The sequence below is a fragment of the Alosa pseudoharengus genome, unplaced genomic scaffold (genome assembly GCF_046254945.1).
Source record: "Alosa pseudoharengus isolate Yale_2024_CS ecotype anadromous, Long Island Sound unplaced genomic scaffold, YU_APseudo_1.1 YU_APseudo_1.1_scf_9, whole genome shotgun sequence".
NCBI lineage: Eukaryota > Metazoa > Chordata > Actinopteri > Clupeiformes > Clupeidae > Alosa > Alosa pseudoharengus.
The window spans coordinates 22,602,846-22,615,559 of NW_027468881.1; the positions used below are offsets into that span (position 1 = coordinate 22,602,846).

General features: G+C 45.3%; 1 protein-coding gene across 1 annotated transcript in view; it reads right to left on the reverse strand.

The window, feature by feature from the left end:
• The window catches only part of camta1a (calmodulin binding transcription activator 1a), a 358,471-nt gene extending 346,076 nt beyond the window's left edge, over positions 1-12,395 (reverse strand). Inside the window, exons 1-2 of the mRNA XM_076275609.1 lie at positions 12,371-12,395; positions 7,649-7,750 (exon numbers count right to left, since the gene is read on the reverse strand). Coding sequence (XP_076131724.1) covers positions 7,649-7,750; positions 12,371-12,395 — 127 coding nt within the window. The remainder of the gene's footprint in view (positions 1-7,648; positions 7,751-12,370) is intronic.
• Positions 12,396-12,714: the final 319 nt, after the last annotated feature.

Genomic DNA, 12,714 nt, shown 5'->3' on the forward strand with positions numbered 1-12,714 from the left:
AGGGAGAGGGAGAGAGGGAGAGAGAGAGGGGAGAGAGAGAGGGGGGAGAGAGAGATAGGGAGAGGGAGAGAGGGAGAGAGAGAGGGGGGAGAGAGATAGGGAGAGGGAGAGAGGGAGAGAGAGAGGGGGGAGAGAGAGATAGGGAGAGGGAGAGAGGGAGAGAGAGAGGGGAGAGAGAGAGAGATGAAAGAAATTGGAAAAGGTGAGGCAGATGAAAGAAATTGGAAAAGGTGAAGACAAGATATGGCGAGGGGAGAGAGAGAGAGAGAGAGAGAGAGAGGCGAAAGAGACAGACTGTGGGAAAGAGTGTCTCTGTGTGTGTGTGTGTGTGTGTGTGGGAGACAGACAGGCCGAGATAAACACAGCTACAGAGATAGAATGAGCATGGGAGAGAGAACGAGTAGATGAGAAACAGAAAACGAAAGAGAGAGAGGGAGAGAGAGAGCTCTGCTGCTGTTGCTGCTGCTGCCACCCACTCGGGGGCGGCCCCTCTCATTAGGCAGGCCAGGTAGAGCAAGCCCCCCCGTCATATGAGCGCCGAGCCCCGACACCGCTACATGGCAGCTCCAGCAACTCCACTCAGCCTGCGCACCGCACCGCACCGCCCAACACGCTAACTCCCTAGCGCTGTAGCCCAACACGCTAACTCCCTAGCACTGTAGCGCTCCACATCATATCTAAGAGCACAGGAGGAAGAGGAGGTGGAGAAATGGAGAACCGAACTAAAAAACAAACAGGCCCCATTCCTCTACTGACAAACTGCTGAAAACGCCTCTCTCAGACAGGCTGCACACACACACAGACACACACACACACACACACACACACACAGCAACCCCTCTTCCTCTTCACGTACACTTGCACTGATGTCTGGTAATGGTTGGTGTGCTGTTTCTCGCTAGAGGGGATGCCAAGGACCTGGCTGCATCCATATAATCCCGTTGGTCCTGTCAGCGCCAAATCATTTCAGTCTGTTTTTCCCTGGCCCGGGTGTGTGTGTGTGTGTGTGTGTGTGTGTGGAGCGTAAAAAGTCTGTCGAAAAGCCAGTGGATGGAGGAGAATATATTTGTGTTGGGAGGGGAGAAGGGAGTGCTGATCTCCAGATTATCGCTGATGCCTCTCCTGAAGGGGAGGGGGGGACTGTTTAGGGGCCTTAACAACATCAGTCATGCCGGCTTGCACCAGCCCTTGCCCTGGAGACGAGGGAAAGGGTCGTGAAACTTGAGAGAGCTGACAAAAACAAATCTTAAATCAATATCCCTCACGATGCAAACACACAGTCTCTCTCTCTCTCTCTCTCTCTCTCTCTCTCTCTCTCTTTCTGTCTCACTCTTCTGCTCTTCCTCTCCTCTCCTTCTATGTATTTCTGTCTCTCTTTCCCTCTCTTACTCTCTCTCTCTCTCTACCCTCCCTGATGCTCCCTCTCTCACACTCCTTCTTTTTCTCTGAGCCACTGTCTCGGAGCGCTGTCTCTATGTGAATGGCAGTCTTCACTGTTATTTGTCGTCCATGACTGTGGCAGAAAAAAATACAATATCACAAGCATTCATCAAAGTCAATTAGACGTTGATGGTACCCCAGAGCTGCTCTCGAAAGAGCCTGCATAATCATTTTTCAGAGAGAATGAAATATCCAAACAATAACTTTATCAGTTCCAACATATTACTGTAAGCGGACGCTTGTGTGGTCCCGACTCAGATATTAAGCTTCAGACCATATGTCAATATTTACTAATATAATATTGACTTCCAGTGCCAATATGTATTCCTGCAAAACCCATTGTTGCAGTACAATTAGTGAACACGGTCTACAGAGAAACGCAAACAGATACAGTTCTAATGCCAAAGTTATTCTACAGTTTCAAAGGCCCTAATACCAGCACGGTAAAGTCCAATTGCAGTTTCGCTTCCAATTGTGGAACTGTTCGATACTATCCAAATCCAATCAGAGCCAGCTCCAATGATAAAGGACCTAAGACAAGTAGAGAAATGGCTCAATTATCATCTCATTGACCGGTATATTATAAAGATGCTCAAGGCTCGCCGCTTGGCCTTTTACAAAGTGAAACATTATGAGGACAGTGCAGCTAGTGAGCGAAACGGTCGGCGAGCGACTGTCCATCAGGGATTCGTTTTTTTGGCCAAAGCTCGCTCGCCACCCCAGAGCTCTGTGTGTGCCAGCACGCCGGGTGTAAAATGCAGCTCGTCGGGCCGACTGCACTGGCATCCTTGATGTGTCGAGAGTCGGAGTCAGGCGTTGCTGCCGAGCTGAACCCCATGATCCCCACTATCAGGGCCTCAATTAACAAACTCAATTTAGGCTGAGGGCCTAGTGGGGCAAAGGCTTCTTCAATGGGCCGTGCTGTTTTGATTTTTTTTCTTCTTCTTTCTCCTTCCTTTCCTTCCTTCCTTCCATCAAGTGACTAGTCACTTGGGTTCCAGTCAAGCTTGTGCCTATAAGGCTGTCAGTTGCATTCATAAGTAATCACTCCGAGATCCTCTACTATCCCAAAGGGGGGCCCGTCCGCTCGCAAGGTAGCGTCTCGATGCCAGGAAACGGATCTGGCGCGGGCCCGCCCCGGATGCGGTTTTCCCCCAGTCGCTCTCTATCTGGGTCAGTGCCGTGGGCTCTGTAACTCACTGCTTTCTCCCCCAGCGCACCGACTAACTATTTCTGCTGCCTCGCTACCAAGGTGCAGACGTGTCATTGTCAATGTGCTACCTGACTGGAGCCGTACACACATTTTAATAATCGATACAGATGGGCTGAAGTGTGCAGCAGGGTTTCAACACATACTGGTGCAACTGCTAGCAATACATCTGTGATAGAGAGCAAGCAGTGAGTAGGCCTACTCTCAACCAAGATCATAAAGAAGAGGCATGTAGAAATAGATCAAATTGTTGTTAATTCCCCCAGCATGTCTGCTGACACTGCCACTTGCACTGTGGGTCAGACACGTGTCCATAATCCCTTTTTAAATGAGCTACAGCACTCTCTCTCTCTCTCTCTCTTGCTCTCTCTCGCTCTCTCTCTCTCTCTCTTTCTCTCTCTCTCTCGCTCTCTCTCTCTCTCTCTCGCTCTCTCAAATTTCATTAGTAATCTGCACGTCCTGCCTTCCAACGGGGAGAGCATGCAAGCAGAACATTGCTGATGTGTTCAGACCTCATGCACACATAGGTATCAAATCAAGCAGGCACATTGGGCTTTCATCCACATGCGATTCTGACAAGCAGTTACGGCGCACAAAAAGCAGCACAACATGACCCGTGCAAGCTGCTGCGGCATCAACCAGATGACATGACACAACCACAGGAATGCTTTAGAAGAGAGGTGACCTGGCGTTAATGAATATGAATACACACACAAACGTACAGAGGATAAGAGGATTCTCAGTAGGCAGTGCTGTTTCCCCCGACAGCATCAATCAGTGTAGTCAAACGAGAGTCTTCCGCACAAGATCGACAATTTATTTAAGCGACCAATCAGACACTGGGATTTAAAATAAACAGGAATCTTTCATTGCAATCCCTTCAATTTATCGACAGCACACCCTGTCCAATCATGTCCATTCAACAACCTCCCTACCCAACAATCTGATGGATAGATTCTTAATCCTAGACTACTGTCTCTCTATTTGAGTCATTAGACACTGCAGTAGAGAAAAAGCTCTTCACCCAAGAGAGCATCTATCAATCAGGATAAAAAAAAACTATTTTGATTGGCAGGCCAGTTTTAAAGAAGGATAAAAGAGCAAGGCCAGGAAAGCTGACCAGGAAAGCAAAGTCTCCATAAATAATATGGCAGCAATCAAAAGCAATCAATCCAGGAAATAGTCTCAGGAGAGGTGAGAGATGTGCACGCAAAAGGCACTTTTTCCTAATACTAATACTCTCGGGTTTGAGGAAGCAGCACGGCCCTAATGACAACATGGCACCTCATCAAAAACTCTCCTGACCCTCCGCGCACGGGTAGCGTCCCGATATTTAGAGTGGGTCACACATGCCCGCTTCTGTAATTTCGCATTGACTCGGGGAGCGCTGATTTGCCCCTCTAAAAATGAAAGGCGCTGATTGCATTGGACACTTTGATTTGTGGCATCTCGTCAAATCTATATGATCGCTGAGGCTGAGACTCATCCTTGAATGGAGAAGCTTCTGCTTCGGGCTGCGCCAGTGAAATGTATGACCGTATGCTTGTATTTGCACACACACACACACACACACACACACACACACACACACACACCAACACACACACACCAACACAACTCTAAAAACAAAACCATCGAAAGAGTCTCCAGCACACACTAAAAAATGCTACCCAGTGACATTGTGCTCCTTGCCCTCTGAAAAGAGTGTGACAAATGGTTTGTAACAGAGGCTCTACATTGCTACAGGCAAAAGTCCCAACTCGGGCTCGTTCAAACACAGGAATGTCACAGAGTCACCTAACTGGACCCACATCCTGTTACGACGGTAGAACTCTGGACAATATAGCTGTGAACCAGAGAAAAGTAAAACATGGCAGACTGAATGGCCCTGAGAGATATATCTTCATCTCAACTGGACTCGTCCTGCATGTCATCTTTAAAAATCTTTAAAAATAGCTCCAGACTACCTTTAGCATGTCCCTGCTTTCCAAAAAAATGACATTTAATGTGAAAACCATTGCTGACAATGATGCTAGTCTTCATTAAACCTACAATCAAAAGGCCTTTACCAAACAGCCTGATCACCAACCAGACTAGGAGTGGAGGCTTGGGCCTCATTCTTTTTTGCAATGATAAATGACTGGGTGTATGTTATCCCACCAATTACATAGATAGCTAGCAAGCTAATCAAATCTTTCCGTAGTATATTCACTTAAAACTATTTTGCTTATGACTAAGTAGGTTCTGCTGTAGTGTATTTAAAGTTTGCACGTAACAATGTTACAACGCCCGAAACACAATCCAGCAGTCTCTTATTCTGTACCAACAGACCTCTCAATGCCTTGACTGACCAATGAGAATGTAGTGTTTGATAAAGCAGTGACACAAACAAAAACAAAAAACAAAAAAAAACAAAAACAAATGTCAGCAGACTCATTTGTAAGGTCATCATTTTCTGTGTAAAAAGCAGGTCCTGGTCAACTCAATATTCCTCACTGGGCCCAGCCTATGCAGGGAACAAGCTCATATTTTGGCGTAGATGATGCTGTTCATCTGGCTGACCTGCCATGGCTCTCTACATGGCTTGGAGGGCAAGGACTACCATCACTGATCCTACTTCATTAAAACAGGGAACTTTTTTTTTAAAGTTCCCAGGGCAAACTTCCCTCCCCCCTTAAGTCTAATGCATCTTGATGAGGGAGGAAAAAAGCAATTGAAGCTTCATATGTTATAAGAAAAAGCAATTAATTTCATTCAGCAACAACACATCCCAATTAAGCAAGCCAGCCACGGCACTTGAATGGTTCTTAATAGAATGAAATGTCCAGGAATATTAGCTAAATGTGGGCATTGTGAGGCTATGTTCATCTGCACAAGACAAGCACGAGCTCATTGTGCTCTGTCGTGTCTGGGAAGTAAACAAAAGACCACTGCCTGGGCAAACAAACAGTGTATCCAAAATTAAACATCAAGATGCTCTCTTGGCTTGAATTGCCCAATGTAAATATTTATGGAACTGGACTTTAACAAAGAGGGCGACAGTGGGAGCTCTGAAGGAAGGACTTGGCAAATGTGGGCAACTAAACTGGACTGGGGGAAAAGAGGGGCCTCTTTATGTGTTTTCAGGCCGGGCCAAGCTCACCCAGCCATGAAAATCCCATCTCAAGGAGCGCAGAGGTGAGGACCTGCACAAGCACACACTCTCACACACACACACACACACACACACACACCACACACTCTCACACACACACACACACACACACACACACACACACACACACACGTACAGACAGCAGACTGACTCTCTCTATCTCTCTCTCTTTCTCTGCCTCTCTCTCTCTGCCTCTCTCTCTCTCTTTCTCTCTCGCACACACACAAACACACACACACACACACTGAGCCAGTCAGTAAAAGGACACGCAGCCAGATCCCCACTAAAGCCTTTTATCCTTATCATAACTACTGCCACAATTACTCACATGAGTGGTTTACCTGCTTCCGCCAGGACATGCTGCATTTTAGTGTCCTAGTGATACGGAAACCTCCAGGCAGCTCGCATTCACCGGCCCGTCACACACACGAGCGCCAGCCACTTACATCATGCAGTAATGTGTGAGTGTGAGTGTGCTTGTGTGTGTATGTATGTGTGAGAGAGAGAGGGAGAGAGAGAGAGAAAGAGAGTGTCCAAGTTTGTCTGTGTGCGTATGAGTCTATGCATGTGTGTGTCTATGCGGGTATGTGTGTGTGTGTGTGTGTGTGTGAGAGAGAGAGAGAGAGAGAGTTAGCGAGAGAGAGTGTCTAAGTCTGTCTGTGTGTGTATCTGTGTGCTTATGAGTCTGTGCATGTGTGTGTGTGTGTGTGTGCGTGTGCGTGTCTGTCTGCCTGTGTGTGTGTGCGTGCATGCGTGCGCGCATGAGAGAGATGGAGTGAGAATGCAAGGGAGAGATTGAAATATGAAAAATGCCATCCTGAATCTCAGCCAAAGCACATCCCCCTACAAGCTAAAAGCATCACAGCATCCAGCCACCAGCGGAACTCCTCGCACAGCACAGCACAGCAGTATCGGCAGCCATTTACTTTACATCTCAAAAGTATGTTCATTAAAAACATGTGCTTTGAAGCAGCAAAGAGCAGTCAATGGAAACAGCATAACAAGTGGATCGCATAACAAGGAGATGTGGCTGATTTAACTCCCCTCTCAAAAATTACAACAAACATGAAATGCACTTAATTATCCAGATCAACAAAGTCTTCCCCGGTGTTAGATGTGTGGCTCCCGACACTTATTAGGCACGAAAACAGTTCCACTACCACAGCCATCAACATTCCACACCAGCGTCGTCAATGCAGTATCAATTAATAAACATAACTGATGTAAATTCAGACAAATAGCTTTCTTTTTCTATTACAAAATCAAATGAAGGAGTGAGATTATGCACACTTCCTAGTCATAAATTAAACGTTGCCTGTAACTTCATTAATCATATCTGCATATTACGACACAGAGATCATTACGCCGCGGTCGGGTCTAACGGATGAGTGAGACACAGAGAGAGAGAGAGAGAAAATCAAGGCAAACTTAAAAGGAGAAAGGAGAGGATATGAAAGAAAGGCAAGCATCAGATGCTCTGGGAGCCAAGGTCTAAGCTGGGTCATAAACGGCCTGGCCTCAACCTTTCCTCGACCACAGGTCAGTATAATGGCAGCGCTTGGGAAATTGACACACATGCTTCCTGTCAGGCAAACACTTCAATTGTCAGAAGGAGAGATAGATAAAGAGAAAGAGGGAGAGAGGGAGAGACAGAAAAGAGAGAGAGAGAGAGAGAGAGAGAGAGAGAGAGACTCCAGAGAGGGAAGCCTCAGATGAGAGGGAAGGGGAAAAAAAATGAATATCAAGGAGGCAAACAAATGAATCGATGAATGAATAATAGATAATCCAAGCCAGTGGCCCCTTGGAGCAATGCCACGGATGCAATATTAATAACCAACTCTTACTGTTCATCTCTGTGTCAGCATTGACACCCTTAGGAGGAGCATGGCCGGCATAACACACAGCTGATCTGTACATTCGATCTGGATTACGGATTTTCTTCAGTCCTTCAGGAGGCAAGAAACAGAGAGAAATCCAAGGAAAACGGCAGTCTGTCAACGGTATCACAAACAAGCTCAGCACTTTTTCAACTTCTTCCCACATGCATCTGAATGGTGTGTAAACTATTTAAATGTTTAACAGGGTGAGCTTGGTAAGAGCAAGGATCAATCTAGGTTTAACTCCCAATCAGCAATCCCCATGCATTTCTGGTGTGTATGTGTACACGTGTGTGTGTGTGTGTGTGTGTGTGTGTGTGTGTGTGTGTGTGTGTGTGTGTGTGTGTGTGTGTGTGTGTCCAATTCAGTTCTGGCAGTCTCCAAAATTCAGCCCACAAGTTAAGCGGGCCAATTTCCTCCCTACTCCCCCACCCACTCTAACAAGTCCTGCCCCTGTTTTATCGGGTGCTTTCAGGGGGGCATTTAGAAGGATTACTCTGGCCTAAGGTGCTCCCTTGTGGGGCAGGAAATCCACCATTTTTTTGTTTTGCAAACAAGGAAATGAATGAGGCTTCAAGTCACGGTAAGCACCCCCTCATATAAATGGAGAGCCTTGTTATACAGCAGCAGCGCGCATAAATGTGCGAGCCCTGGTTAGCTGTAGGACGCACGGCCACTGGAAATAGTTGGAATCGGAGCCGACTCTGACGGCTCAGCTGACAGCGGCACGCACCGCTCAGCACGGCGGTGGCGGGCGATGACTCACTACAGCAGAAAAAGTCGCATCTAATCTTTACCACCGAGTCTGGTCACTCGGACTATATAACACAACAGAAAGACAGATCAATCTTCTGCCGCTGATCTTCAGAGAGGGAGAAAAAAGAATAGAAAAGAAGAAAAGGGAGGGGGAAAAAAAACAAAACCCCCCCCAGATATAGATCTAAATTCCCAATGAAGACAAAGGAGGTGATGATGTGGAGAGGGGGCCAGATCTATTGTAATTGATTTGTCTTATGGTGCCAGCCAGACATTTCGGTTTTTCTGCGTTTTGTTTTCTTTTTTCTTTTTTTACGGCCCCTTTCGCTCCTTCTCCCAATCTCACACTCACTTTTTTTTTAGTGGTTCATTCAGCTTGTGTGTGTGTGTGTGTCTTTCTCTCGCCGGCGACACTTTCACTCCGTGTGTGTGTGTGTGTATGTGTGTCCACATTTCTAGTAAGCTTGGATCAATGAGGATCAATGTGTGAGATCTTGCCAGGCAGGTGGGGCTCGCCGAAGACAGTCTGAGAGAAGCGAATGAGACGCAGCTCTCCAGGCCGAGGTGACACACTCATCTATCCCCGCCTCACTAATTCAATTAAGAGGGACGCAGGAAAAAAAATCTCACGGCAGATCCCACACAAAAACCCGGCGATAGCGGGCGAGAGGGAATGAGAGCACAGCTCCTGCTCTGAGAAAGGTCATTTTCTTATTGTCCGTCCGTCGATTGCAAATGGCATATTCTAGATAAATGCTCTGGGTTAAGGACTGCTTTCTCCCTTCCTGCTAACTACACCCAGTATTAAGAAGTGACTCTAATTCCCCAGTAACATTTATCCTACTGTCAACTTAAATTAGAGGAACCATCTAAATGTATACTGGTGCTGCTTGTTATTTTCAGAGACAAATATGTGCAGTAAACAAGAAAGGGCCTAAGGCAGCAACAGCAAGTTACTACTACTGTGAACTACAGCTCCTTCAGGGCTACTGTGAAGACATCATCAGAGAATGGACACTGAGAGGCCCACAGTGTCTGGACTTACAGGGAACACATGGAAAAGGGGAGAAAGAGACTATTTAGGACTGGGGGAAAGGAATCTGATGGGGTGCTGAAGATAACTTGTGGTGCCATGTCAGCCTGCAGCTACTAGGAAAAAAATAATAGTTTGCCCTTCTACGCTTGAGGGGGAAGCGCATGCATGCCAAATACCAAAACCCTGGAGAAAACTCACATGCCTCAAGGACAAAAAGGTTAAGGGGACACACTCCCCTCGTTTTAATGATGTAATCCTGAAAATGGCGTCAGGCATTACCAAAAAACATCCCCCTATGCCAATTCCATTCCATTCCATGTTCCTCTGGCAGTCAACCTCCACTGGTGACAGTCAGGGTGACATGGATGAATAATGGCCAGAGAGATCCACACGACTTAAAGTAAGAGCTGCAGGACACTGGACATTCAGGGGTGCCTGAGAGTGTGTGAGGCTCAAGTGTGGAGAAGACAGTGTGTTCGTGTGGAAGAGTGTGTCACGTGCTCCTCCACCACACACACACACATACACACACACACACACACACTGACCTCACAAGAATGCCAAAAATAACTCAACCTGCTCTGCAAAGGGAGTCTCAACTTGGGGTTTCTAAAAAGGCAAACGAAAGAGAAAAAAAAAGAACAAGGCCGAAAGAGACGTGCATTACCGTGCATGGATAAAGCACACCAGTTTGTTTGTGTGTGTGTGTGTGTGTGTGTGTGTGTGTGTGTGTGTATTTGTGTGAGAGTGTGTGTGTGTGTGTGTGTGTGTATGTGTGTGTGTGTGTGTGTGTGTGTGTGTGTATGTGTGTGTGTGTGTGTGTCCATGTGTGTTTGTGTTTTAACACAGTAGTATTTTCAAAACAGTGGTAGACATCTTGCTCGTTTAAATGCTTAGAGTGGAGACACTCCTGATATTAAACTGTTTACCTTAGGTCATAGCTTGCATAGCTCAATACCACCTCCCTGTGGAGTGTTACTAGTGGAAGGGCACAGAATGTTCCAACCTATTGAGCCAGCTGAGAAGTGCTGTGAGTATTCTGGCCTAGCATATGATAACAACAGCCTTATCACATTCTGTTGTAAAACTATACACTCCACATATATCCAAAGAATTCTCACTCTAATGCATAATATGATTTTCAAGTGCAGAGCTATTTATCTATTGTATTTTCATGAAAGTAGTGAAGACAGCTTTGAAATTTAAACTCTTAGTCTCTGACTCTTCCAAGGCCTGTTTCTAGTGTTACCACTCTATATAAATTCCCCTTAAGCTGCCATAAGTCTAGCGGACACCTCAAAGCAGTAATGTGTTAATTATTGAACATTAAAGTATGTTTAATTCTTTGTGCTGTAGGCACTTTTGTGGATTCCAGTAAACTGAGCTTATGAATTTTCCCTGTAATTTGAAAGTTCTGATAACTCGATGTCTCCACCTTCTGGTATAAAAGGAATGAGCTATCTTGATAGAAAATTTGAATATAGAGATATGTGGTGTGGTCCTTGTGCATTTATTTAGCTATTTTACTGTGAGGGAAACCCCCACTATTTTTTTTCTGAATGAATCTATAATATCTTGTCTGCAAGATAACCTTTGCAACAACAAAAAAGTCAGCTAGCCTAATCAAGTCAACAAACTGCAAGCCCTAGACGATCCAAATATAAACGACAAACACAGTACAGTAAAACAAACAAAAACACATCATAATGACAATACGATAACCAGCTGTTGTTGTTATCATTATGGTTGCTTTCAGCAGAATGTTTTTAATAGGTAGGCATCACATGTATGTTTTAAGTCTGATCAGTTCATTAGAGCGGACCTGTGATTGACTACTTTATTTGAATGCAACGCACTAGTATAGCCTATCGATGCCTAATCGTTGCCATAGGAATTCATCAGGCTTGAGTTGCATGATTGTTGGCATGTAATGACAGTTAGACTACGTGACAATTATTCAACCTACGCAGAATTACCCCCTTATTAAAAAATAAGTCTACCACAAATGCACTAAACGTTGTTTTTTCCACTTGATTCCAAGTGACGGCTCTTGCACACAAAACACAAAACACTAGGCTACTCTGTGTCTCGCCAACATAAGGACGCCTACTCTCCGCCGTGTTACAGATACAGAAACGCATCTAGAATGTTTAAACTCAAGTCGAGCGGTTATTGTGTCAAACTTTTCATTGAAAAATGATCATCTGTCATACCTGTATCCTGTTTTCTGCTATTTACATGGTGAATAAATCAATGCAAATTATCACTTTTTCACATCGCTACTTACAGCGTGCGAAATTACAAATCCCAGAAATCATAGAAGCTGATGTATGTTGAAGTAGCAACATCAATGGGTGTACTGAAATAGACTGCACGACATAGGCGTTAAGACTTGCAAGCCAGCAAAAATTTAACAAGCGGGCAAAACTGAGTGGTTAGCTATGATTTACAACAAAAGTGACCTTTTTCGCCACGAACAACATATCAAACTCGTCAGAAGATATTTTAGGTTATGAAAGAAGCTTGATAAATAAAAGAGAAGTTGGTTGTTGGCCGTGCCATGTTGTCAGTAAGTTAGCGTGTTAGTTTGCTCGCGTCTTAAACGAACTGAAATACGGAATAGCAATAGGACAACACAGTTAACCATTTAAGCCACGCTGTTTGCTTGGAGCGATTGTTTTTAAATAGGCTATATGCTGCTCATACAGCGGGCTAGCTACCATCACTGGCTAGGTAACGTCTCCGCGTTAGAGCGAGTATGCTGATGAAATGTTGAGGCAAAACACTTTTAAAAGGTCTATGTCCCTCAGACCACATGTCACCCTCGTCTGTTTTTTAAATATTAGAAAGCACATGACTGTCACACAACTGAAATAATCCCGATATTTCTCTCTTACCTTCCGGCTTGTTTTCGGCAGCCATTTCCCCTCCGCGCGCCACATCCTCCTCCTCTTCACGACCGTGGGTACCACGCGCGTGCACGGTGAGGACAGCACGAGGAGGGACTCGCGAAGCAGCAGCAAGTCCAATAAATGCACTCTTACTATTGGTTGTCAGGCAATAACTGACCATGAAACACTAAAATGGCTTACAAGTTCGATAAAAAATATATCCAGCCTATAACTATCAACGAACAGCATTGGTTAGGTACAATACCTAAGAAAATAATAAAAGGCTTTACGCTAATCAACTGCAATAGTACTCTTATATACTTGTTCGTGAACAGTGCCTGTCAAATGAA